This window comes from Zonotrichia albicollis, chromosome 2 (assembly GCF_047830755.1).
Source record: "Zonotrichia albicollis isolate bZonAlb1 chromosome 2, bZonAlb1.hap1, whole genome shotgun sequence".
NCBI classification, from domain to species: Eukaryota; Metazoa; Chordata; class Aves; order Passeriformes; family Passerellidae; genus Zonotrichia; species Zonotrichia albicollis.
The window spans coordinates 66,866,263-66,893,427 of NC_133820.1; the positions used below are offsets into that span (position 1 = coordinate 66,866,263).

A 27,165-nucleotide genomic window follows, 5' to 3' on the forward strand; every position below is an offset into this window, starting at 1 on the left:
TGCTCCCCCCGCTCTCCTCCCGCCCGGGTCATATGCGCTGGCGCCGGCGGCGCGCGCGGCCCCGACGGCCGTGAGGGGTAGCGCGAGCGGCGACAGCAGGCGGGGCGCGCGGAGCCCGCGCTGGGCGGAGCGGGCGCGGGGAGCCCGCCGGGAGCCCGCCGGGAGCCGCCGCTGGCACCGGGTGAGGAGCGGCGCCCGCCCCGCGCCGTCCCGCTAGCGCCCGCGGGCAGCGGGCGGGCACTGGGGCTGCGAGGGTGGCGGTGCCCGTGCGGAGCGGGAGAGCGAGGGGAGGGAGGGAGGGAGAGGGTCCTCGTCGCTGCAGTTGGGCTGGGGTGGGGACCCTCAGCCGCGTCTGCTTCGCCGCCAGCCAGTTTGCCCCAGAGCCCTCTGGAAGGCTTCTCCTGCACGTCCTTAACACTGTGTGGTCTTACAGATTTTTTTCTCTTTTATTTTCCTGGTTCGTGGTGTTGCGGTTTATCCTTCCCTTTTGTCGCCGGCTTCCTGGAGCCTGACTGAGGTACCCGGCTGGTCGGGTAAAAAACAAACAACCCAGGGGCAGGAAAAACTCAACGCTTTTTGTTTTTCCTCGCCGGCTTTCTATGAATAGTTACAGCGTTTGTTCGGGTTTTTAACGCGCTTCTTCTGAACTGAAGGGGGATTTGCTTTGTTTTGTTTTTAAAGGAACTGGCAGAGTTTCAGTTTAGGAAACTCTTGTAAATGAACGCTAAAGGAATATTTACTCGTTTTATAAGGAACTTGCAGGGTTCTGATTTAGAAAGTTCAAGTGACCCGTTTGTGCTGTCCTCTACGGAAGGTAAAATGGGCTTAAATCGTTCCGACAAGAGGTGGGATCAAGAGAAAAGGGTAAAAGGAATCATAAATGGAAATGTGCTCGGAGCACAGGGTATTTTAGGAGAAACTTTAGAAGCTGTTTGGAAAGCTGCATTCATTCTTTAGTGTCTTAATATGAATGTTTCCCCTTGAATGCTTATCTCTCCATATGTCAGATTGGAAGACAGGCATTGCTTTAGACGACGTCCTCAGTGAATGGATTTGATAAGTTGCACTAATGGTTTAGCGTAGGGAAAAAAAAAGGGACTAAGGCAAAGTGTGGTTGTAATTACAGTTTTGTAATTGGAGGTTTGTTATGGTGGGTGGATGACTGTCATCCTCATAAGGGTGGTTTCCTGTGGCTAAACCAGTCATGTTCTGTAGCATTCACGTGTACGATGGTGCTTTTTGCGTGCTTATCTCTCACAGCTGGTTGCTCAAACCAAACAGGAGCCCTTGGATCAGTAGTTCTTTCCTCCCCTGTGTGGCTCATTAAGGACATCTGAAAATAAATTGTGTAGAGGTTCAGAACACATGAGTTTTGCCATAGAAATTTTGCTTCCTGTAAGGTCCAAGGAAAGTAAGTTAAGGCACGCTTTTTCAGGGTGTGCAAGTCTCTTCATTGGCAGGGAGAATGCCTCAGTAGCATCCCTTGGTTCATACATCTACTTAACATCAATAGTATTGTTAATATAATGATAGTATATGGTTTCACTATTCTTTCTCACTGCCAAGATATGAAATCAAAAAAAGCAAATGTACACTGGGGGAAGATCAGCGTGATGTGGAGGATTTGATTCTTCCTTGGTTAAGGTGTACTTCAAATTAAAAAGGGATCTAGTGTGCCAGTCACTCTGCGTTGTTCTAAAGCCAGATATCCCAGCTTTTGTGTTCTCACTGCTCTTCATAATTCCCAAAGACAATTAGGAGAAATGAAGGCCTGAGCCTGCAGTGTTTCTGTGCAGGAGTAGGTCTGCTTAGCTGGAATCAGCTGCAGCATTGGAGCCTAAGGAGGGAGTGAAACAAACAAACGTGCGATTGTGTTCCAGCGGCCTTTGCAAATAAGGGGATAATCTTTGAGGAGTTAACTGTAGCTTTTTTTGTCCCGAGGACAATTGGTACTGTTTTCCCGGTAGGATGTTGTGTTAGGCTATTGTTGTATCCAGCGTGGTTTTATTTAGCTGAACTATAAACTCGGTAGAACAGTATCTAAAATCATTTTAACAAAGCATTTTGTAAACGCTGCCTTTTTTATTTTTAAGGCAGGATACATGTTTGTCTTTCATGTGCCGCTGTGAATCGGCTTGCAGGCTTTTTAGTTAGTAAGCAAATTACTGAGGCGATGAATGTGTAGGCAGCAGATTAACACAGAATTTTTGAGGTGCCTGTGACTCCAAAAGTGTGTGGCTTTTTAAAACTGTGAGCAGATGTAGATGTTTTTCCCTTAATGTTGGTGCTTACCCTGAGGTCAGTTTCTTTTTCATCACAATATGTGGCCCGTTCAGTTTCCTTTCTTTTACAAGTCCCCCTTTTTTGCTTATTTTTAGCCTGAGTGAAATTCAAGGAGTGATCTCTGTTTCTATTTGGATACTGAGGTTGCTGATCATTTTGGAGATGTCAGAGCCGTGAAGAGAGGTGTTGTTGATATAAACTCCCTCTGCTGGTTCATTTTGCAGCAAAGTAAAGCTTTGTGTTGTATAATTGTCTATCTCTGCATCATGCAGCAGAAATTAACAGCTGGGAGGAGGCACGCAGTGTTTCTAAAAGCAGTTTGGGCAACTAGTTTAAGCTCAGGGGTTTTATACTCATAAGGTTTTTAATTGCAATTACCTAAGATCCGGGCATTGCTATATGACGGATGCTCCTCAGAGCTGCTGCTGCTGCCTTGTTGCACACGGGATCAGAGCAATAGCCTGAAGCCAATATATTGAGAGAGCTATTGGCATGCAGGTTAAAGTAGCTTGGCTGCTTGGGGCTCCATCTGCTACATTTGCACTTACAAACCCCTCAGCTGAGGGGCAGCCCTTGCACGGTGTGTGATGCAGCGGGAAAGGAAATAACCTTAGGTATGGGAGCGACACTCTGCAGGAAGGGTGAGGGAAGGACGCTGGGTTTCTTTGTGCTCCTGCTTGTGGTGCCATGTCTGGAGTCTCCTGGATCATCAGCCTTCCATGGCAAGGATTTGCCCAGAAGAAACTTCCCACTGTCCCCACCAGATCCGGGCAAATGCTGCACGGGGATGAAGCATGAGCGTGGTTGGTGTGAGGGGTCAGTCACGGTATCACAGAGCATCTGCTCCTTTGGGAAGTGTGCAGTATGTCCTACAGGATCCTAGAATCAATTTGGTTTCAGTTTTGATAATACTGAGTAACTTTACTGATACCTCAATTTACAGTCCTACATTTAAAAGTAGATTTCTCAAATACTTTTTTTCCTCACTTGTAGTTTTGTTTTTTTCCTTCCTGTGACTGCCAGAACTTTTATTTTTTTATTGGACAACTAGGAAATTGGCTGGGGTTGTTAAGGAATCTGTTTTTAGAGAGAAAAAGGTGGTGCTTCTGCCTAGGTGGAGCATTTGTTTTCTGTGGAAAATGAACAATAAATAGTTAAATCAGCTTTCTATGCACAATTACAGTTCAGAAACAGTAGTCAGTGTATAAAGCCCAGAACTTTCAGGTTTGTGTGTAATTTCTCTCTCTCAGACAAAAGGATATAGGAAAACAGCTGCTGTTGCTGCCATAGAAATGGTGAAAGCCAGTGATGATAGATACTCCAGCAAATAGCAGACTCTAAAGACAGCAGTTAATATTTCAAGAGCAGGGAAGAGTGTGTCCTTGAGGAGAAACAGCACATATTAGATAAAAGGCAAGAGAATGTTTTTTTGTTGTTTGTTTGGTTTAAGGATTTTTGTGAACCTTCATTGGTTCCTAAATCCTGGATAGAGTTCAGCATTGAGATTTATTAAGGAAACAAACTTGCCAGTGGCAGATGAATTGTCCTTAAGCACCTCTATAGGAAAACCTCTGAAATAACTGTAGAATTGTAGTAACAGCTGAAATGGCTGCAAATATACAGTGTGGTTTTGGGAAAAGCAATGTTAACACCTGCTAACAATTGTAAGGATCTTCACCTGGGGATGGAGTTAATTGCTTATATCTCCCATTTGGGCAGTCTCATGTGCTTGAAAGCTTTTATCTCTCAGTATTAGTGTGATAAGATGTCAGGTTGAGCTGTGAGGTGTGGGAAGTGCAGCATAACTTGCATAAGGTTTGGAAGTGCTTGGAAAGGTTTTGTCAGAGCAGTGATTAGCTGAGTTCATACAGAGCCAAAGAGAAAGAAGCCAAATGGGTTGGAGACCTAGTGCACAGATCAGGAAGGGAGAGAAAAGGCAACACACATTACATTTAGTACTTGTAGGGTAGGATAGGTTCTCTGGGTGCTGTCAAACCTGTCACTTGGCTAGGATATTCTCTGCCAAAATAACACCTTGTCTTCCTGTCTTCACAGGTTGTGTTGAAAATTACTTCAGTGAAGAAAATAGTTTTTTTAAAATCCAGGTTGACACGCTTGTGCTTTGGCAGTTGTGTATTGAGTGAGGCAAGTTAAATAGGTGAAGTCAGAAGGGACACTTCCTTGCTCTGCTCGAAAGAAGTAATTGCTGCCTTGTTTTAATTGATTGATAGTGTCATATGTTAAGAGACTTGCCAAGGTGAGGTGACAAATCTTGGCAGCTAACTAGCCTGGGATTGTAACTGGACTAGAAATTAAGGTTTAAGTGCATCCAAACCTGCTTAGCTGGGTAGAATGTGCTATGCCTTGCCATCAGGTAGACTTCTAAAAAAACCAGAAAAACCCCAAAAAACTATTCTACAAATAAATCTATTATGCATTTGCCATCTGGAGATTTCAGGTGTTTTCAAGACCTGCTTCAAATGTGAAATGGAGAGTTAAGTCAGGCTCTTAGTAAGGGAGGTGCCTGTAGAGCAGAGTGGGGTTTATTGGATCAAAGTTATGAAATCTAATAAGGAAGCAACCCTGCTTGGGTTTTGTGTTAGGATATTTTTTTTAATGGGCCTTATTCCACAGTGATGTCTGTGTTTCTCAAAATTAATTTTTTAATTGTTGTTATTGCTACCTTTTTAAAATCCCCTTCTTCCAAGAAACATCTGCACTGCATAACAGTTGACTGCTGTAGTGAAATGGCTTTCTGAAGCCCAGGCTTGGTTGTCAGCACCGTTTGAGAACCAAGCATCAGAAGAGTGGAGAGGCTGGCTGTGTTCTCACTGCTACCCATACCTGGTCCCCAGGCACCATCAAGAGGCAGCCTGACTTGAAAGCAGCCCAGCAAAGAATAGGGTAATTGGGTTGCACTGAAGCAAAAGATGAAAAAGAAAGAACTAAGTGTTGATGAGAGGATGGCATCTGGGTAGAGACTGCAATTCTTACTCGTGGAACAATTCCCTGCCTTCTTGGTTTTTTGTTTTATGGTGATTTGTCTTGTCACTGACATTCTGTGGAGTTCTTCACCTAATGCTCTCCACATTTCACAGAAGTTGCTGATGGCCCTGGGCATGGATCATGGATTGTGAGCAGCAGAGTCCCTTCAGGGTGTGAGCGATGTGATGTGCAGGGTTGAGTGCCTCGATGAGCTCTGGGTGTCTGTGCTGTCAGCTTTGCTCCTGAGCTGCTGCACTCATCCTGGGGAAACTGGGAGGAGGGAGCACTGGGGAAGAATGGGTTCTGTATGTTTGTTTTAGTTGGCAAACATCTCTATAGCCTGTCATGTTTCCAGCTGTTAATATGATCCACCTGGTTTCTAAGTAACAGATTATGGCAATTTTACTTAATTGCTGTTCTCTGATGTGTTTTGCTGCCTAATTGCACAAGCCCATGCTTTCCTGCTCTCACAAATATTTTTTGACCATAACAGCTTTTGATTACACAAGAGATGGCAGATTTGGGTCATGTTCATAACAGCTCCAGCCTTATTTTTATTTGTATGTTTCACATATACATCAACTGCTTGCTTACGTGGCATTTGTAACTTGTGAGATTACCAAAAAAATTCACAAGTGAAAATTTTATAAATTGGAATTGCTGCTGAAATCCCCTTTGAAAATTCCATTGTAATTCCACTCTGCCATCAGTGGATATTTGCTAGATCACAAATTTTTAATAAGTTTGCTTGTTAAAGAGCAGATGTTTAGTTAAATACCCTGTTAAGAAAACAATTTGTTTTTCCAGTGACTAGTTTTTTTCTCACCTAAATACATGGAAATACAATTCCATATTTCATACAGAATAGGATATTTACTTTCAGAGCTACCTGTCTTTTCTCCACGTAAAGGAATTTCCGTTACTGTCTGTTAATGAACGCGCAAAATACTCTTTTTAATAAGCTTTTTGTTTGTGTTTTGTTTTTATTCCAGCAATGTCCTCTTGCTTGTAGAGGCGCCATGACACACAGCAGCATCATGGTGGACGTAGGCAAGTGGCCAATATTCACCTTGCTTTCCCCCCAAGAAATCGCTTCCATTCGCAAAGCGTGCGTGTTCGGCACGTCGGCCAACGAAGCCATTTACATCACGCACAACGACGAGGTGAGCTGCCACAAGTACCTGCTTTCACAGTGTTGTAGATGAATAGCTTCTCAAAAGCATTATGTGAAGTCTAAAATGTGGTGATATGACATTAGATTTTTTTTTTTAAGTTTTGTGTGGGCACAATATAAATGGACTGTTTAGAAAACTTTCACATGGCAAAGGCCACGATAGATTATATGCTCTTTGGAAGACAGGCAGAATTTAAAAGAAGGTGTGGTAGCTTGAAGTGCAGACAGGTATGAAGATAGAAAACGAGGTTATGGCTTGCTAAGTAAAAAATACCATGAAAGATTATCTCTAGATTTTAACGATTGAGAAACTCATAATGCATTAGCATAGCATAGTGCTGCTGAAAGAAAATGAGACTGGTGTTCTGGGATGTAGTAATGAGAAGGTTTCTGGTAAGACTGTGTAGAAAAGGATTTTTTCCCCAAAGTCCTATCAATAGTGCCTGTAGGATGAGCTTCCCGCAGTATAGCTCTTTACGTGCTTATGCTTTATTTGCTGTTTACAAACTGCTTTTAAAAGAAGGTGGTGGCTTCCACTTTTCACAATTTCAGACTTCTTAGGGTGCAGTTCCTGAAAATAAAAAGCCTAAATTCCAGGACTGTATGAATCTGAATAATTCAGTTAACATCCAAAGTGCCCTTGTGCAGCCTCTTGAGGTTATTAATTTCCATGTGGGATGTCTCTGGCCCCTGGAGGTCCAAGGTGAAACAATGTCCCTAGTTAATGAAGACTGAGCATTACACATCTGTGCATACCTGAGTATAAAACATTTGAAGTGAGTATTCTTTTGTTTTTCAGGTATTTGTTTTTGGACTGAATTGCAGTAATTGTTTGGGAACTGGAGATAATCAGAGCACCATATTACCAAGGAAATTGGAAGCCTTATGTGGAAAGAAGATCTCCAGTCTCAGTTATGGAAGTGGACCCCATGTTCTTCTTTGTACTGAAGGTAGAAAATTAACATTTAGTATAGAAACATAAGTTACAGATTTTAAGCTAAACTTGCATTTAACAGGAGTGGATTGTAGTGTAATTGTATTAACTTGTTAACTGGCTAATGTACACTAAGAGGTTCTTGTTGGTCCTAAGTGGAAGTAAATGGATTTTGTAATTGCTAAAGTTTCCATTTCTACTGTGCTGAGGTTGTAGCATTTTACACTGTCACTTATGATGTACTTTGTCTTACCTGTGCACTTCCATGTATTTCCACAATCTAGAGGATATGCTGTGATGTATGAATATAAAACAAAGTATATAATTTTATAGCATACAGATGATTTTTCTAATAGTTTGTTAATTTCAATTTCCTGTTGGTATTTGATAATTTCTTAAAATTCTGTCTTAACCTCCCTGGAGTTTTTAGTGATTTTCATCACAAATATTTTTGCAGACGGTGAAGTATATGCTTGGGGACATAATGGTTACAGCCAACTTGGAAATGGCACAACCAATCAGGGCATTACTCCTCTTCAAGTTTGCACAAACCTCTTAATAAAGAAAGTGGTGGAAGTAGCTTGTGGCTCTCATCATTCCATGGCGCTCTCATTGGATGGAGATGTAAGTTGAAACCTGTTCAAATCTTTTAATCTCCTTCTTGAAGTAAATAGTGGATGTGACCTTGCAGTTCAAACTTCTGTTTCTACAGTGTAATTACAAATATAACCTTTTCTCTTGCTATCTCAAAATAGGGTGTGCTTTTCTTCAGAGCAGACTTGAAAACAACAACAAAAAAAAACCCAAAACCAAATTACTAACACCCCCGCCAGAAAAAAAAAAAGAAAAAAAGGAACCCCAGAGCCTTGTTCCCAGAACAAGGGAAATACAACTTAGTAAACTTTTGTGTCTCTCACAGGGGTGAGACTAGAAAGATGTGCAGATGTGCCACTTAGAGGTGAAATAATGGTCTGCGAGGTGCAAAATGTTATTTATTTGCTTGCAGTTCTCTTAGTTAGGGGGTGTGTTGAATTTGTATTTACTGGGTTAGAATTTCTTGTAGAAATGTCTTGCATTTCCACACTGGTACTGCAGAAGAATGTTGCTCTGCACACCTCTGAATACTTTGTTGTGTAGCTAATGAAAGGGCACTTGGTTTATATCCAAGTCTGCCTCATGCTGTTTGTTTCAGGCTTCAGGCTATGTGTTGTGGGAAACACATCCAATTAGTTTCCAGTTATGCAGATTTGACCAATGTATGCACAGTGGAAAATCTGGTTTCAACTGTGCACTAACAAAAGAAAAGCTCTAATTTTAAACCCTTTTGACAGTGAAAAGGGAAACTACAGCTCTTCTCATCCTGGTAATCTGAGCATGTCTGTGTTGTGGCCCAGTATGGAATAGTAGTGCAACAGTAATACCGAGTATTTTAAGGGTAGGAAAGAGAGATTGGGTTAAGTGCTCTGTGTTGTATCTGAAAGAAGAGCCTACACTTAGGAAGGATTTTGTGCTGTCATGTTTGGCTGGGTTAAAGTGTAACACTTGGTGAGCATGCAGGGAGGAGAGGACATTCACACATTGCTTACACTGGAGGTGCCAGCTGCTGTGTGGCAGCTGCCTGTGCAGGCCATGCTGTTTCTTGTGACACGCTCCAAATCCCAGTGGAAGCAGGGAAATTTCTTTGTGTTGACCACGAGGCTGGTGTTTGCAGCTGGCTTGCCAGCATGGCCCGTTAATGTACTTTAAATCCATCCCTGGTGTGCCTTGCAGTAACTTGGTTTGTGCTCTGAGCTTTTACCGGAGCTGAGTGCGCTGAAAGCAGCAAAATGTGTTAAGCAGCTTTATAGAAAGATTTGGCTGCCAGCCCCCTTGTGTCCTAATAAACCTGAAGCCTCAGGGGGACATTGAAGTTGGAAGTATTTGTGGAAATACCTGGCATAATTGGTTGGTATGGTTCAGTGTCGGATTTTCGGCTGTTTGGAGGGCCTGGAAAGGCCCGGGGTGGCCTTGGGCTGCCCGCACTTCAAAGGACGAGAAGAGGCTTCAGATCTTGTCTCGGTGTTTATTAATTGTTTATCTAAAAGATTTTCTCTCGGCCCAACAGAGGTCTGCTCAGCAGCCAGCCATGAGCACACTCCCGTCCCTCCGGGCGGTCGCCTATCTTTATACCCAAAGTTACGTATACAATATTTATCATTTTTCCCCAATACTTTTTACTCTTATTAACTAGTGCACTTTCAGTAATAACTAATCTTAAAGTGCCACCATCACCACAGAAGATGGAGGAGAAGAAGAAGGACAGGACACGCCCCAATTCCTCCATCTTACTTCTCTAAACCCCCCTGTACAGAAATCCTGAACTCTGTGTTTCACTCTCTAATTAACTTATCCCTTCACCATTCACCCCGGTGAAATCCTCCTATCCTCATACAGGTGTCGTCTCCTGTGTAGGATCAAAGTCCAGCCACCAGACACTTCTGGCAACATTCCAGGACTCCCGAGCCCCCCAAGGTGGTCTCGGTGACTCGGCACCTCAGTCCTGAGGTGCTGAGATCCCACAGTTCAGTGCAATTTTAATGCAGTGCAAATTTTAAAAAGAAGTATTTTAGTGATAGAATTAAAGGAATACAGACATTCATGCTTCTCTGGCATGTCCTTTGGCATTTTGATCTACTTTCTGAGATTCTCTACCTAAATATTTGCTGTTATTGAAATTAAAGTATTTTATAACGTGTCTTCAAATATTCAGTAGGAATCAAAGATCCAGCATTTAGAAGTAACAAAAAGCAAAGGACTGATTCTTTCTTTTGTTCATGTTATTCATTGAAATGAGTTGTGTTGGTGGGGGGTCTTTTGTTCTTGTCTTTGATTAGAGTTTTTTTTTGGTGCTGATGGAGGTGTTAGTTTTTAATGACTTTTAATGACTCTTGGTTTGGAGTTGCAGTAAACAGACAGCTTCTGGCACCAAAGGATGTATGGGCTCCTCACAAGGGTACCTGTTAGTGTGCTTGTACTGCCAAGCATGCCTGTGGAAGGTGTTTCCAAGAGGCCAAACTTTTGAACTGGATGAGGCACCAGAGAATGAACCCTCAGAAACAATTTTACTCCAAACTGTGTGGGCATGTATACATGTAATAAAATTGGAGACACCAAAACCACAGTGTTATATTTTTTTATACCAGACTACTTCCCCGTCTTCCTGACTTTCAGATAACAGGAACTCATATTTTTGCTTGTATTAGTACTAGCTTGCCACAAGAAACTTTAAACTGACGGAAATTGTGGATTTTTTTTTTTTTGTTAATGCTGCTGTGAAACATGAACTGACAAAACCCTGCTCTTTCACAGCTCTTGAAAGATGCAGAAGAGGTATGATGAGTGTCCAGCAATAAACCTGGCTTAGAGTTCTTTGAAGAAAACTACATAGCTCTAAACTAGGGAGTTAAAGTGTGTCTGGGAAACAAATGATGATCTGGCTTGCATTCCTTTTTCAACATAATGAAATTATAAAGACAATCACTATGCTCTTTGTCTTACAGTCTGACTTGTATTTAATACGGAAATATATTCCTTTTGTTTTCTGTTTTAGGCAGATGCTATTATTCTTTTGCAATAAGCTGGAAAAGTGCTATATTCCTATTTGCTAAATGAGTCCTAAAGCTGTTTATAATTTTCATTCATGAAAACAAACTTCAAGCATTTTAGCTTGTTAAGTAGGATATCTTATCCAATCTGGGGCTGCCTGTGGGAAGATTATCTATTGCTATCATTACTCTTATTAAGCTTTAAACTGTGTGGCTTTGTTTGTTTTTATGGACAGCTGTACGCTTGGGGCTACAATAACTGTGGTCAAGTTGGATCTGGATCTACAGCCAACCAGCCAACTCCTCGCAGAGTTTCCAACTGCTTGCAGGGCAAAATTGTGGTTGGCATTGCTTGTGGCCAGACCTCCTCCATGGCTGTAGTAAACAATGGTGAGGTAAGTGCTGCTGCTGCCTTCCCTCATTCTGTCACCTGAGCCCACCAAGCTGGTGTCTGAATATGGAGAAATGCTGGCAGGGAGTGCTCAGGTTAGGGCTGTTATTGACAGAGTTATCCTGACTACTTCTGTGAGCCAGCTGCAGGAAAACACTGCAAGTCACTGGAGATGCAATCTTTCAGTATTCCTTCTTGTGGCAGACACTGTGTTGGAACACAGTTCTTACTGAGTCTGCAACTGCAAGAATTTGAACAGTTTTATTAACTATGTCTGTCTTTATGTTGCAAGAGATTACTTAATATAAATTGTGTTAAATTCTTTTAATTCATTAAATTAGTCTCAGTTTATTTCTTTAAAGCGTGCACAATCAAACAGTTAATTTTTCTGCAAGGATGCATTGGCTGATCCTGTTTTTTAAACACATTGCTTAATTACTGGCAACAAACCCGAAGCATTCTTTTGAACACTGCCCTCCCATTGTGAAACTATTCCATTTGACATAAGTTTATGGTGCTGTCTTGCTTTTAGGATGAACTGTGACCTCTATTTTACTTCATTTCACCAAACAGAGGGTAGTATCTCCTTGTGAATGGACGGACTGCCAAGTCCCTGAGGCTGAGATGGGTTTTCATTGTCCTTATGTGTGCCGTGGTGTGTCCACTGTAACAAAACTAAAGGAAAAATTAGAGATAAACTGGGGGCTTCCATTTAAAGTGATCAGTTCATCAGAATAACTTAAAAAAAAAAAAAAGGAAAAGTAAGGGAAAGGATGGCATAAAAGTCAAAGTGTTGATGCTATGGAAGAGATTTTGGTGTAGGGCAAAACCTAGTACTTCAAAGGGCAATTCCTAGTACTTCAAAGACGTGTTTTTTAGCTTCTTTAAAAGGTAAATGCAGGGTGGAGAAGTTGAGTGCAGTAAGTCATTGCAGTTTACTTAATATCTTTCTCTTCTCTGTATTGCTCTTCAAATAGCACACAATTTTTTAATAAATACTTTTCTTGGCTTGTGCTTGCTACTAAGTCTTAAGTGCTGTGTACTCCTGGTGAAGAGTGGCTTAATTTTGTTTTCCTTGTGCACTCAGGTTTATGGCTGGGGCTACAATGGCAATGGGCAGCTGGGGCTGGGGAACAACGGGAACCAGCTGACCCCGTGCAGGGTGGCAGCGCTGCACAGCGTCTGTGTGCTCCAGGTATGCCCAGCGTGGAAGGGAACGTGCATTCCTGCTGCTGCCTTCTGCTGGAAACCTCTCCTTGGAGAATTACACCTGCTGCTCGATTTCACTACTTCCAATGCTGAATGTTTTTTAGCTACACTGAATTGTATTTTGCTTATACAACGTGCAAGTAAGCTGTGAAATACTTGCTTCGGTAAATGCTTGGAAAGGTTTAAAGTTAGCTACTGTAACTACTAGTGAGTTGTGCAGTTGATACAAATTGCATACTTGTTACAAAGCTAAATGAAATGTTTTAGTTAAAGACAAGGTGAATCAGAGGTTCAAATTTGTTCTAAGTATTCTAATTAGTCCTTTAGAAGCAAGGGGAGAGGAAAGATGAGACGTGGGGGTGGGTTTGATTGTTTGGTGATTGGATTTAGTTTGGTTTGTTTGGATTTGGGTTGGGTTTTTTTTTTTTTCTAGCTAGGAATTAAACTAAAATTTGGGATTTCCTGGGTTTTTGGGAAGGTTCTGTAGAGTTGAATGTGGTAAGTTGGGTTGAAGGGTTGTTGGCTGTTGAACTGCAGCTCTCCTCAGTACAGAGTACTCATACTGTATTCAGAATAATCCAGCTCTGAAATACTCTCAGAGCACTGCAAGATGTGATGTAGTTCTGTGTTCCTCATGTGCAAAGAAGGCAGGTAGCATCTAGGGAGACTTGTCCAGTGTGCAGTAAGTTACTTGGGAGCAGCCAATGCAATTAATGAAGCTGGGACTTTGGCAGTACCCACAGCCAGCATACCTTGTGTTAGCTGCCAGTACTGAGCAGTACCACATTGTGGTGCTGGGTGCAGAGTGCCTGAGATACCTACCATGAGCTAGCCGGGGTAATGTGTGTGATATTTTGTGTCTCCTTGTGTTTGGTTCAGCAGTAACGCTGTTACATTTACTTACAGATTGCCTGTGGCTATGCGCACACTCTAGCACTAACAGATGAGGGCTTGCTCTATGCCTGGGGAGCTAACACTTACGGGCAGCTGGGGACTGGCAATAAAAGTAACCAGCTCAGCCCTGTGCAGATCATGATGGAAAAAGAAAGGTAATCTTGCTCGAGCTCTTTCTGGGTTGATAAAGTCTGAGCATGTTATGTGGTCTCCAGCAGTGGAAGCATGCATGTGTAGGGCTTGGTGGGTTGTTTTTCTGTTGCTGATGTTAAAAAAAATATGGGAAAGGATGGTAACTTATTGTTTACAATGATCACTGAGTGCTTTTTACTGTCTTTAATGGTTATTGAACAAAATATACTTTGCATTTACCTGATACTGAAAGACAATGAAGGAATAAGTGTTATGCTATTCTGTATATTGTTCCATTGCTTAAAACTGGAGCTATGAAATTTTCAATAACCCAAGCCATGAATTGAGGCCTACATTAAAAAAAAAATAGAAAAAGAAAGTGAGGAGAAAGGAAATGCCACCTTTGCAAGAAGTGACATGTGGAGAAAAACAATTTTTGAAAGGTTTAAAATAGTCCACCATGAAAATAGAACTCAATTTGCAAGGTTGCTTGAGCTAAAGGACAGTTAGCACTCATTTATTACTTGTACCAGTTAGTAGTTTGTAGTTTTTTTAGTTTCCTGGACTCATAAAAGAATGAAATTAACCCTTGTCAGCCCTCTTTCATCACCCTTCCATCATCCTCATATTTGGGGCTGGCTCTTTGGCTGCTCACCTACAAATGTGGGCCTCAGTCCCATTCTCTGGCCCCTTGTGTGTTTTCTGGGCACATTAATGTACCTTGTTGTGGTCTCTAGATCTCTTAATTTGCAGTCTCCTCTTAACTAGGAACACTTCTGCTTTGTTTTTCTCCCCCATTTGGGAAGGCATTCCTATTTTTTGTTGTAAATTTAAAGCTTCACAGTATTGAGAGTGTTTAAGAGCTTAAAGATGGGGGTCAGAGAAAGAAGAAAGGAACTATCACAGTAAAAACCACTGAAGTGGGGCTGGTTTTTCTGCGAAGGAAAAGGAAATATTCTGTAAAAAGCAGTGCAAGAGAAATGTGTGCATTTGCAGATAGATCAACTTTGTTTAGTTAGTGATTTATTTCATGAGTAAACTAAGGAGAACTGTTGCATTTAGAACTATATGTGAACCCAAGCATGGGGTTATAATAAAGCTGGCATTTGTTCAGTGGATGAAGGAGGGGGAAGTACCATAGAACTTCTGCTTGGGATCTAAGGGAGAGATAAGTCACTTGAACTTACTCATCCTGCTTGACTTGGCTCCCTTGGAAACGGTGCTAAAAGTGGGTGAGCTGTCATTTCCCATGAAGCACATTACTGCTGCTCCTGATCTTTTAGTTTATGTAATTCTTTTGTCATTTATGTTTAATGCTGGCAGCAGTTACTTAGGAGGTTTCATTTGATGCTGTCTTGAAAAATATTGCACGTACAGATGTAAGGAGTGTTTAGACTTCCTTGTGTGTTAGCTCAGAGGAACAGCTGTGAGGTCATCCTCCTGAATTTTGTTGTTAAATGCATGGTTAACACGTTACCCTGTACATGTGCTATAAGTATGTGTACCAGAGGTGTGTTTTGGTACTGCTGAAGTGCTGTATAGTCTGTAAAAAGAAGAATCTATTCTGCTGAGAAAAGAAGGTTTGGAGAGGGAAGTAGTTTAGCTTGATAGTTGTGACAAAAAGAAAGTTGTCTCTAAAATAAATACTCTATGGTGTGTCTTGCAGAGGTGTTGCATAGAGGTTCATAAGTTGACAGTAGTGTAAAACAACTCAGTTTTCTTTCTGCCAGAAATGGATACGAACATTGAAAGTGATATAAATTCTTTGAGTTTTGTCTTGAAATAATTTTTGCACTTTAAATATGAACGTTGTGCTAAAACTTTTTTTTGCTTAAAAATCGAACTCTTCATGGGCATTGTTCTGTAAAGGAATACACAGGTTTGTGTGTGTATTCTTAGATAGCTTGGGAGGATATTTGTTTGTCCTGGTTGATGGGTTTCTGGCACAAAAGCATGAAATCCTCTGATGTGTTTTTTACCACAGAGAAAAAACAGGAAAGCATAGCTTTTATTTTGAACTTGGGAACCCTCCCTGTTTTACTTGTCGCATGCACAGAAACTCTGGCAATGTCTTTGTGGTGTTTTAATTGGAATTGTATTCCTTCTCAGTTCTTGCAGTGTTTCAGATAAGAATCTAGGGATTGCCTGAGCAACAGGAAAACAGGATAGATAAGTGAGCATCAGCAGCTGTAGTATTTTAAAAAGCTGTGTGGGGTGGGTGAAAAGACTATGTAGACTTTATTTAAAAACAACCATAGCTCTTAAAGAATTTTTTCCCCTCAAATGAAGTGCTGTGTTTCATGCTGAATTTCAGTGCTGAGAGAAGTAAGCTGTACAGCAAAATAAGAAGTCTGAAGTACAGGCAGTAGTAGGTCACAGCTCTGTCAACCTACAAAAATCAAGTTAAAAGAAGGTAGAAGAAATTTCTTCTTGAGAATAAGTTTCTGATGTGTGTTGGTTTTAAGGGGGAAAAACAAAGCACAAAGCTTGTTTTTTCTTTATCCCCTTTTCCATAGTTATGAAAAAATAGGAGGAAAGTCAGTTGATAAGAAGGACATAGCTAAAGCAACATCTGATTACAATAAAATCTACAATCTGCAAATTTAATTGTGGGATTTTTTAATTCCCGTTCAAGCAGTATCGCATTTCTGCAGGACAAAACCCCAAGTACGGGGATGTTGCTGCGTAGTTTGTTTGGCCGCTGTTTTGATGCGGCCTTTGGGAAGTGCTGCGAGCGCCTCACGGTGTTCCTTGTGCCCGCAGGGTGGTGGAGATCGCGGCCTGCCACTCGGCGCACACGTCGGCGGCCAAGACGCAGAGCGGCCAGGTGTACATGTGGGGGCAGTGCCGGGGCCAGTCCATCGCCGTTCCGCACCTCACCCACTTCACCTGCACCGACGACGTGTTCGCCTGCTTCGCCACGCCCGCCGTCATGTGGCGCCTGCTCTCTGTAGGTGAGCTCCCGCTGTCCCCATGTCCCTTCGTGACTGGTGCAGCACGCTGCTTCTCCTGTTTCAAGGAGGGAAGCTTGGCAGCTCAGTGGCGAGTTGTTTCTTCCTTCTGCTATTTCAGCAGCTGGGGATCCAGGGTAAGGGTAACAAGGTTGTTTGCCAGTGTACATCCAAAGCCTACCCTGTTTTACCATTGCAGCATGAATATTGTGTGTGAAAAACGCCAATCACTTGTTTTTAAAATTTTAAAAGTTTAATAGTAATAAAATGGTTATAAAAATAGTAATATAATAAGAATAATAATAATTAGGACAAACTGAATTAGGACAATGAGACAATAAGAACAAAGAGTTATGGACATCCGGGTACCTTTGTCTGGGCAAAATAAGCCTGAAAAAGGACACACATTAGCAGAGGATTAACCCTTAAAAGCAATAGCCTGTTGCACATTCATACATCTCATACATGATGCATAAATTCCATTCAAACGCAAGATTCTGTCTGGTCAGTGTCAACTTCTTCCTCTTAATCCTAACGGCATCTTCAGGGCTGATTGAGGCAGGAAGAAGTTCATTTCTTCTGATAAGAGAGCAATAAATTCCCTTTCTCTGAAAGATTTAGGTGTCCTGTGGCTGCTATCTCGCTGCAAGTCCTTTCTTTAAAAAAAGTATCTTACATAGCATAGTTTCTATTTTAACATTTTTTATAATCTAAAACTATATTTAACACACTACTTAAGAGAATTAATACAGCATAACTTTCTAACGTAATACATATAATATTCATTTTAATATTTGCAAAAAGCCAATCGCAAAATATGCATTTTTCACAGGGTATTTCTTATGTTTGTGTTGTTTGAACTCCAGGTCCAGGAAGGAATCCTGAGTTATTCAACAAAACTTTGGGGATTTTTTCCTCTTAAAACTATTCCTGCTTGGAAGATTACTCCTGAGGCTTGTTTTTTTTTTTGGTATCTAACAATTTTGGATTTTAAGTGTTGCCTGTAGCTTTCCCCTCATTAGTGTTTGCCCTTCTAGGAGCAAATCTCTCCCCTGTGTTTTCTTGTTTTGAAAGTAACAGAATTCCAAGTTTTCATTTCATGAGATGATTTATCTCAAGTATATTTAGACTATCCTTAAAGATGGGCAGACTTGTAAATAGTAGTCCCTGTGAAACAAGACTCTTTTATATAATTGCTTTTCTGTTGGAACTCTCTTCTTATACTGCCTTGGATTACTCTGTGGGGTGCTGTCTTTGTGTCCAACAAATAAGATCAAACCTTTTTTCTTTATTTTCTTTGATCCACATGCTGCTAATTCTTATTTGAACCCAAATAGGATATGAAGGGCTTAGCTTGCACTTCCTGGAAAACATAAAGGTGTTTTCATGTTCAAAAAAATAAGGATGTTTCATCTTACATCTGCTGCCTCAGTTCTCAAGATCTCTTAGGACATCTAATCTATTGACAACAGACCCTAATTTTGTTAGTCCCTGTATGGAATTGTTTTTGGGGAGCCATGGGTCACATCCTCTCTCCAGTTAAGTCTCTCAGACTTTACTGTTGCCTTTGGCTTGTCCTAACCCAGCTTCTCTGTGGTAACTTCTCATTTAGCATGTTATTTGTAGAGGTCCAGGTAACAGCATCTCACCTGTAGGGGAGAACTGAGTAGAGATGCTCAAGAGAGAGAAGATTAACTTTGAGCTGTCTGCTCCTGGGTAAATCTAAGTCTGCTTTTATCCCATTTGTCACCTTCTCTGTTCTCTAATCCTCTGCAATATGTGCTGGTCTTGCTCTCTCTTGCCTCCACACTTGTGGGGGTCTCCTGGTTGGCCTGTCTGTTGCCTTTTGCTAATAGTGAGAGCTGTTTAAATGACATCTCTCCCTGCTTTCAAGTCCCCTGTTTTTATGAGGTGTTCCCAGACTGAGTATAGCCAGGTGTTTGACCTCTGTTACCTGCACTTTAATTCCTCTTAGCCTTTGGGGATTCTTCCCCACTTAGTCTGGCAATCTTACTGAATATTTAAACCAAAATAATTAGCCCTGCTCAGCATTTTTAAATCTCCATTTTCCATATGTGTTTTCCTTTCCCACCTGTTTTAATCACATAGGAGTAAACACTTCTTTTTTCTTATGGTTTTGTTGTTTGTTTGTTTGCTTGGGTTTTTTTGGCGTTGTTTTGTTTTCTTAGGGACAGCTAACTCTGTGTAAAGGTTATTGTTCTACTTACAGTTACAGTGTCCCTGCCAAAAAAATGAATCAGCCACTCAGGATTGGCTGTGGTAAAATACAAATTTGCAGGACTGAAAGTATTTGGAGTGAAAGTTGATCTGCATAGCTTAAGCTAAGCTCATGACCTAGCAAAAAAAGATCACATGAGCAAATGGAGAGGGATTGGAGCACGGCTTAGTTGGGCCAGAGGAGATGCAGTTTCTGTGGGTGATTCATGTAAGTCAGAGGAGTGTAAGCTCTTGTGTAGTACAGGCATGGCTTGCCACTTCTGAGTAGTTTGTTCCAGCAGTATTTCTTCTTAAATGCAAAATAATTTAGTGTCCCTAACAGTGAAGAGTGGTGTGCAGATTGTATATGGATGAACTCTATGCAGTCCTGTGGATTGCATTCCATTTAGTAGAAATCCATTTGTTTTCCTTTTCCATGCTTCACTACTTAGAAGCCACTTGCTTTGGAACACACATCTAAGATGCATCAAAATGGTGGGTTAAATTAGGTTTTCTGAAATTTCAGAGGCCTTGCTTTACCAAAGGCCTCAGACAGCTTGTACTGCATCTCCTGTATGATTTCTGGAGACAGAGTGGGACCTCCATGAGAGCAGTGCCGCAGGCCTCAATAGAGAAAACTGGTATTTCTGCTTTAATCCACTTCCAGAGTTGCTGAGGTTCTGTGTCCTTGGTTGTACCTTGAGCAGCACTGCTGCTGGATTTTGTGTTGTTATAACTGACTGATAAACTGAGTAATTGGTGTCAGTGATAGCTCATGTTAATGAGCCCTGGCAAGGATCTCATCAGCCTGCAGGCTGTATCCAATCTGCCAGCACAGAAAGGTGACCATGTGCTGACCTGTTTCCTTTTTAGGCCCAGCCCACACGGTGTCAGTGTGGCTGGAGTGCTGCAGGCCCCTTCCCCAGGGATTTCAGGGGTGTTGCAGACTCCCATTAGCAGCACTCTGCAGGTCAGGGGGCAGAGCTGAGCTGAGCCAGCACCAGCACTGAGCTGCCTGGAGGCTGGGAATCTTGTGGGTAGTGCCCACATGGAGCCAGAGTTCTCCAGGTACTTCCCTTAGTGCTGTGCTGCCTCTGTGCCATGGGATGGAATGGGAACTGCTGACCATTGCTGCTTGTAGCTGTTGTGGAGCAGCCCTTCCCAACAGGAAATGCTATTGGATTAATTAATTCTTCCCATTTTCTGCTTAAGCCAGTGGATCCCTGACACAGATCTGTTTTCCTTGATAACTCTTGGTTATGTTGCTAGCTTTAGTGATCAGTATGTTCCATTTAAGATGCTCTTAACATCTCATTTTGTTTGTTTGTTTTGAAATTGTTTCTGTAGAGCATGAAGACTTTTTAACAGTAGCAGAGTCTCTGAAGAAAGAGTTTGACAGCCCAGAAACCTCAGACCTGAAGTTCCGTGTGGATGGAAAGTACATCCATGTCCACAAAGCTGTGCTGAAAATCAGGTAGTGGTTGTGTTTCACAGCTCTTATGTGTACAGAACAAGCTTAGGATATCATCAAAGGGGCAAAAAATAGTAAGAGGGAAGGAGGGACCCCAAAACCTGTAGTAGATAGTATCCATGTATCCATAATAGCTTTAAATGAAGTGATGGTAAAAGGAGGTCCACATTAATTTTTCACTGAGCCTGCTTTTCCTGAAATAATAAATTCTGTTAAGTTGGTCTGGTTGCAGTGTATACACAGATGTTTCTGTAGCATGGGCAAAAGAAGAGTTTTATTTAAATGCATAATGAAGGCTGCAGTGTTAGGAATCAAAATGTGGACTGCTGACCCCGATGGGGCATGGTGAAATATTTGTGAGTTATGTAGAGTGCCCCAAATATGTGTTTCGGGGGGGACTGTAATGTAACATTTGTGTGTGTGTGTAATAGTATTGCAGATGATGTCTCTGTCTCCTAGGTGTGAACACTTCAGAACCATGTTCCAGTCATACTGGAACGAGGATATGAAGGAGGTGATAGAAATTGACCAGTTTTCCTACCCTGTGTATCGTGCCTTCCTCGAGTACTTGTACACGGACAGCGTTGACCTCCCCCCTGAAGATGCAATAGGTACTGCTCGTGGGCCAGGAGGCAGAGCCAGAACAACTGGCACAGGGCTTGCAGTACAAGTGACTAAATACAGGCTGCTGGTCTAGCCTAGAATGTGTTTTGCTGGTGATTAATTAAAATGCTGTTGTAGCAAACTTAACTACAGCAAAAATAATGTATATTTAGAAGTAACCTATGAGCAGTTTGGTCAAGGTTGGGAGAGGAACTATTTCTCTGGGTGAAAATACTTGCATGTTTTACTAATTTGAGTCAGTTACTGTTTGGCATAGGATCAAAGAATCTCAGTAGATCTAATGGGGAGGAAACTTGGACTGCAGAGGAATTACAGCAAGCTGTAATTCAAGCCCATTTGTTGATAATAGTTTTTTACTCATGCTATGGTGCCTGCCACTAGATATGCAAGTTAGTAGGACAGCCTTCATAATTACAGACATTAACAGGAGTGCAGAATGAGGTAATAAAAAGCCCTTCTTTGCCTTTAATCTGCTTTTTCTGAATAGTAACTGCTTGGAAAAAGCACATTATAAGAGACAGAGCTTTGCAGGAGCAGAAACAGATGTTACAAGATTTTACAACTGACTGATACCATGATGTTTTAATTGCAGGGCTCTTGGATTTGGCTACTTCATACTGTGAAAACAGACTGAAAAAACTGTGTCAGCACATTATCAAGAGAGGAATTACTGTGGAAAATGCATTTTCATTGCTCTCTGCTGCTGTCAGATATGATGCAGAGGTAAACTTCTAAAGTTCATTCTCTTAAATGGGTGGCTGCCTCCTGACTTAAACTCTGGAGAAAAGCAGCTGGTTACATTTTCATATAAGCTCTCTCTTACTTTCATTTAATTCTATTTGCCATTTTCAGAATTTGAGAATGTTGGACTTACCTCTCATGGCAAATACAGTTTTTGTATCTCATTTTTTATTTTCATTTTTCCCTATAAACCAGTACTGGGAAGGTGAACTAGGTGAACTACGCAGATGTTTCTGAGGAAGGAAACACTAAGTCTGAAACAAGGGGAGGGTTTAAACAAAAAGTAACATAATGAAAAGCAGGCTAAGCCTTAAGTTACTGATTTGTAAGGCTGTGTGTTGTGTGTGATGACATGGTGGTAGGTTGCATTTGGGATTTTTTTTTTTGGTTGGTGGGGTGGGTTTTTTTTAGCTTTTTTGTTTGTTAGGTACAAATACGCTTCCAGTTTTCAGAGTATGCTGATGAGTGTCAGGATAGGAACTGCTTCAGGGGCCTTATAAATGTTGAAGACAGAGCAACAGTGTGTGAAGAGGGGAGTGAAACCTCCTCACTGTGGAATGTCTGACTTCACTCCTTGATCCCTAACATGCTGCTTTAGGAACTAATCAGGAAGTATTCCTGGGCTTGCTTCGGCTGCTTGTGTTCAGTAGTATCTGTGCATTGCGTTGGCAACTTTACAATTGGTTGGTTTTGAACTTGCTGCTTGTGCTTACAAAGCAGTTTTTTGGTACTCAGTAAATCAACTTATTGCTTTTTCTTGTACTTGATTTCCAGCAGCTGGCATGCAGCTTGCCCTAACTTATTTCAGAGCCTTGAGGTGTGATGCTTGCTTGACGGACCTTAACCCAAGGCTGTTAGTGTCTGTCCTGGCTTCTGATCTACTGTGAATATTGATGTCTTTGATAGAAGTTCATAAAAATTAGGAAGATTCCCATTTTTTAGCCTCCAGAGATGGTTTGCAGGATGGGTCTTAGGTGTGTGGTTGATTCTGCTTGTAAGGGCTGTAAGGAATCCAGTTACTCTGCCACAGCTGTAGCTCCCTAGCTAAGTAAAGGTGGAACCATAGGCTTCAGTGCTGCTTCCAGGAGAGAATGGTGATGCTGAGGGGTTGGACTTTAACAGAAGTTGGGCTTACATGCTGCAGGGCTGGCAGGGGGCTTGCAATTGCTTGGCTGATGGAGTTCTTTCAGGGCGGGTGTGCTGGAAGACAACACTTCAAAGAAGCTGCTTCACTAATTTAAAATACCTCCATGACATGAAACTCCTGCAGTTTCTTTTAGGTCAGGGCTAGCTTCTTGTAGCTTTTAAAATAATCCTTAGCTGTACCTTGTGCCTTTATTCACCTAAGTCTATACTGAGTAGTTTGCTGGGAGCTCATCCATCTGCAAATGAAACTCAGCCTTTCTTTTTAAACAGAACTTTAGATTTTTCCAGAGTTACTAATACTACAATAATTCTGTTTATTGTGTGCTTTTGTTGCATTGACTTGGAATATGAAGTTTTTAATAAAGCAGTGCGAAATATTGTAATGTGTATGATGTAATTTTCTTTAAAATGCAAGTTAATTTTGTTATTAAAAAATACCACAACTGTCAGTGTTCAGTTCTAATAAGCTTGTCTTTTTTTGTTGCACAGATGCCACACAAGTCAAGATCTGCAGCTTCAGAATGCCTGGTTTTAGGCCAGGATATATTTTTATATTACTGTTATGTCAAGCACTGGCACACACAGTTGCTCTAGTTTCAGTATTGACCTTAAGAGAAAACATGAATATTATTCAATCTTTCCTACATCATGGGGCTTAGAGAGTTTGTTTTGCCTTCCTGCAGTGCCCAGCCTGCTGAGCAGCCAAGGAAGAGCATGTTCTCACATACAGAGTCCTACAAAGATCTGATAAAGAAACCAGAACAGTGTGGGCAGTTGCCCTTTTCTGTCAGGGCTGCAGCATCCTCCTTAGAGCAGCTTAGATCTGCGCCACAGAGTAGACTTCCTTCTCAAAGGAGGAGCTGGAAATAATCTGAGTGGGAAGTGTTCTGTGGGGAACCTTGCACTGACAAGGACTGTGCCTTTTTTTGGTGCTCTTTAAGGCATCCTCTCTGTCTGACATCACCAGGGCGCAATGTTGGTTGTGAGGCTTTTCTAATTATTACATGGGAGTCACTTCCAAGTAAACTCAAATATCCAGAGCCCACTTTCTGCAAGGATTGCTGTGCTGCACTGTGCTCCACTACTGCATTTGAATCATTCAGGAGCCCTGTGAAGTACTTTGTAGCAGAGGTTGTTTCTAATGCACAGAAGGACCTCCTGCCAATCTTTGCTGTATAAACTGTCCAGTCAGGATACCCTGAGCCTGGAACTGGAACGATCTAGCTAAGCCCTTCAAGAAACAGGAAGGAAGTCAAGCAACCTTAAAAATAATAGATTTGTTCATATTGTGAAAGAAAAGAGCTGAATTTTCTTTACCCACAGTCTTGGTTATACATCATTACCCCAAGATCTCCTATTTACATTGGAGTTTCAAAGTTGTCAGAGAATGCAGATGAAACAAAGTGTGAGAATTTAAAATATATATTGCTCAGAACAGCTGGTTTTTGTGACTGCTGCTATTTAGTGAGAAACAAGTTTTGGTTACTTCCTCTTGTAGCTGCATTTACATAGTGACGTATGTGGGTAGAATCATTATTTTCTGTTGCATTTACATAGTGACTGTTGGGGGAAAACACAGAGCCACTGGGTGTGTTTGTCCAAGTTGCTGCAAAAATAAAACATAAATAGGCATTTGTGCCTCAGTGATATTTTCTGTGATTGAAAGCAAAGATAACATTTTTTCTTTTTGTTTTTTCCCACCTCTTTAGGACTTAGAGGAATTCTGCTTTAAGTTTTGTGTCAATCATTTGACAGAAGTGACACAAACTACAGCATTTTGGCAAATGGATGGTCCCCTGCTAAAGGAATTTATTGCTAAAGCCAGTAAATGTGGAGCCTTTAAGAACTGAAAGAATGAGGCCGTAAGTCGCGGTGTTTGTGGGGTTCTTTTTCCAGCTACAATGTAACTGTGTGGGTCCAGGCAAGTGTTTTGTGGTCTCTTCCACCACAGAACCCGAAAGGCCACAGTGAAAACAAATGTTTTCAGTGCTCAAGAGCAAACTGTTGTAAAAATGTCAAGCAAAATACTCACTTGCATTTAACAAACCTGGATGGTGGATCCAGCTCAGGATTCAGGCAGAGAGGGAATGCTGCAGTGTGTGAAGGATTCCGGCCGCTGTTCCGCACTTGCCTTTCCAGCCTAGGAAATCTCCGTTGTAGCACCGCCTGCTCCTATCTCCAGTTTACTGTCTGGGGTTGGAAAATAGTCTGGCCTGAGCCACTGAATGATGTCACTTCAATCATTAACTCCCTGGGATTATAGAGGAGCAAATGGCATGGTTATCTCTTGCTGCATTTGCATGATTGTGAATAAATTGGCCATTTGCTGTGTGTAATTAACCAAGTGTATCCAGTGCTTCAAGTGTGCAAAAATGATGTATCTTCAAAGCCTCTGCAAGTCACTTCGAAGAAAGGAGTTACTAGGAAAACTAATTTGAAGTAAATCTCTATTATTTGGGTATATTTTAATATAAGTTGTAATGTGTACTTTGTGGAATCTGTTCAAGCACTATTTATAATGCTTAATGGAAATAATTCCACTCTTCAGTGACTTCAGATTATGTTGGTTCCATCAGAGGGGGAAGGGAAAGCTGGGTGGGATTTTGCTTTTAATTATTGTCTAAATTTAAACCACATATAATAAAATTACTTTTTTGTACCTCTTCACTAGCAAACTTTAGATTTTGAAGAACATTAAAAGCTTTCTGTGTTACATACAGCATCTTAAGTTGCTTCATTTAAAAAACTTCATCAAAACAACAAAGGAAAACCCAATAAAACAACAAATAAAGCCAAAACCCAACTTACCCTCTACAATGAATCTTGCTGATTTCACTGTGCCTGACAAAATACCTGTGCTCTTGATTTCAGAAGGTCACAGATTTCTTTGTAGGCACTAATTTTAGACCTCAGTGGTTCACTCTGTGGATCTGACTTTTTACACTAAGTCATCCTTAAGTGGCTGTAACCCTTCAGAAGGTATGTATGGACCATCCTTATCGTTCTTACTGTGTTTAATAACAGAGCTTGTTAATGCATTTTTGGTTTAGGCGGGTTTTTTTTCAGGCTGAGTGGCCCTCAAGTTCTGGTGATGTTTCTAGGCCTAGAAGGGCAGCAGACTTGAACTCTGTAAGCAATTAAAATTACTGTTTATTTGTTGAATCAAGCATACCATATTGTTCAAGAGCTCATTTTGAATGCTGCTATTCTGTGCTTATCAATCCCCACCTTCCTACAGAGCAAGCTCAAGTGAGGAATTCCAAGTGGTCATGGAGAGAGAATACAGCTGTTGTGACAGGATGTCACCTGTGTCACACCAAGTGGTGTTTGCCAGTGCTCTGCTTGTCCCTCAGCACGAGCATGGCCTGACAGCATTCCCCCTTCTTGGCTGTGTCCTGTGCAGCAGCTTAGGGATGGGGAGCACAACTTCACACACAGCTCCTTTAAAAAATGTTTTATTTTATTAACTTAGCCTATTGTGGCTTTTCTGTATTCAAACAATATTTTAAAGACAAAACAAAAGTTGAACCCTTTCTTAATGGAGAAGGGAAGAGCCAGTCACTATTTTGCTCCATTTGACACTGTACTTGTTCTGAGTGCAATGCCCAACCCTTTCTGGTCTGCCTGCCCTTTTCTGCTATACTGCTTTACCACTGCCAGTATAGCAGAAACAGTGCACCTTGACCAGTCAATAAAGAATAATTTGGCTTTTTAAATTAGACTCCTGTTTGTAATCCAGAAGGCTTCTTTGAGTGCAGGTCCTGCTCATTTATTTTTTTGGGAAAGCCAAAGCAGCACTATGATCCTTCAAACATCACTGAATAGACACAGACAGCGAGGCACTACTGCCCAGGCAGGAGAGGGCTCCCACAGTTTAAGTGAATTTAGCAAGTGTTCTGTGGCAGCTCAACACTCCCCTGGCTTTGAGAAAAAAAGTCTTCCCTGGAGGGTTCTGTTGAGTTTTTGCAAAAGCTAAATTTAGTTAGTAACAGTCATTTATATTCCATTGTGCAATATAAGTGGAAATTTCTAGTGGAAGCTGGGAAAAATTTGAACAGGAAAATTTGAAAACTTGAAGGACTTTAAATTATTGCAACAGTGAGGTATAAAAATGAGTATAACACCACATTCTTGCACCCATTCAGCCCTCATCTTGGGGCTGGGGAATTGAGCACTGACCGGACTGGTCTATGGTTTTTATCATTAAAATTCCTAACAATTGCACCATCACAGAGAGGAGTTATTCAGATGCTGTACTGGATGTACTGGCCCTGTTCTCTGGAGTAGAAAGGATGACTTCTTTTAAGTCCTGCAGCAGCTCAATCTTGTGATCCAGTCTTTTTCTGTTTTCCAGAAGTTTCTGGATTTTTTCTTCTGTTCCTATTATGAAAAAGGGATAAAAAACTTTAATTATGAAGGAACAAAAATA

At 41.4% G+C, this 27,165-nt stretch overlaps 2 protein-coding genes across 3 annotated transcripts in view; one reads left to right on the forward strand and one right to left on the reverse strand.

Moving 5' to 3' along the window:
- Nucleotides 1–26,655, forward strand: RCBTB1 (RCC1 and BTB domain containing protein 1). The gene is made up of 12 exons (XM_074535427.1): nt 1–181; nt 6,261–6,431; nt 7,242–7,392; nt 7,834–8,000; nt 11,197–11,355; nt 12,439–12,546; nt 13,467–13,609; nt 16,350–16,540; nt 20,102–20,228; nt 20,685–20,836; nt 21,442–21,572; nt 24,446–26,655. The coding sequence occupies exons 2-12, from the start codon at nt 6,288–6,290 to the stop codon at nt 24,584–24,586; spliced, it is 1,614 nt and encodes a 537-aa protein (XP_074391528.1). The 5' UTR covers nt 1–181; nt 6,261–6,287; the 3' UTR covers nt 24,587–26,655.
- Nucleotides 24,639–27,165, reverse strand: part of PHF11 (PHD finger protein 11) — a 24,093-nt gene continuing 21,566 nt past the window's right edge. For both annotated transcript variants that reach the window (XM_074535432.1, XM_074535429.1), the window contains one exon: nt 24,639–27,116. In XM_074535432.1, coding sequence (XP_074391533.1) covers nt 27,056–27,116 — 61 coding nt within the window. In that variant the 3' untranslated portion in view covers nt 24,639–27,055. The remainder of the gene's footprint in view (nt 27,117–27,165) is intronic.

Bases quoted from the DNA above. Each gene is read 5' to 3' on its own strand.
- RCBTB1 (XM_074535427.1), top strand. From the start codon at position 6,288: ATGACACACAGCAGCATCATGGTGGACGTAGGCAAGTGGCCAATATTC. The intron at 12,547-13,466 runs GTATGCCCAGCG...ATTTACTTACAG, and splicing joins ACAGCGTCTGTGTGCTCCAG to ATTGCCTGTGGCTATGCGCA. The intron at 16,541-20,101 runs GTGAGCTCCCGC...TTGTTTCTGTAG, and splicing joins GTGGCGCCTGCTCTCTGTAG to AGCATGAAGACTTTTTAACA.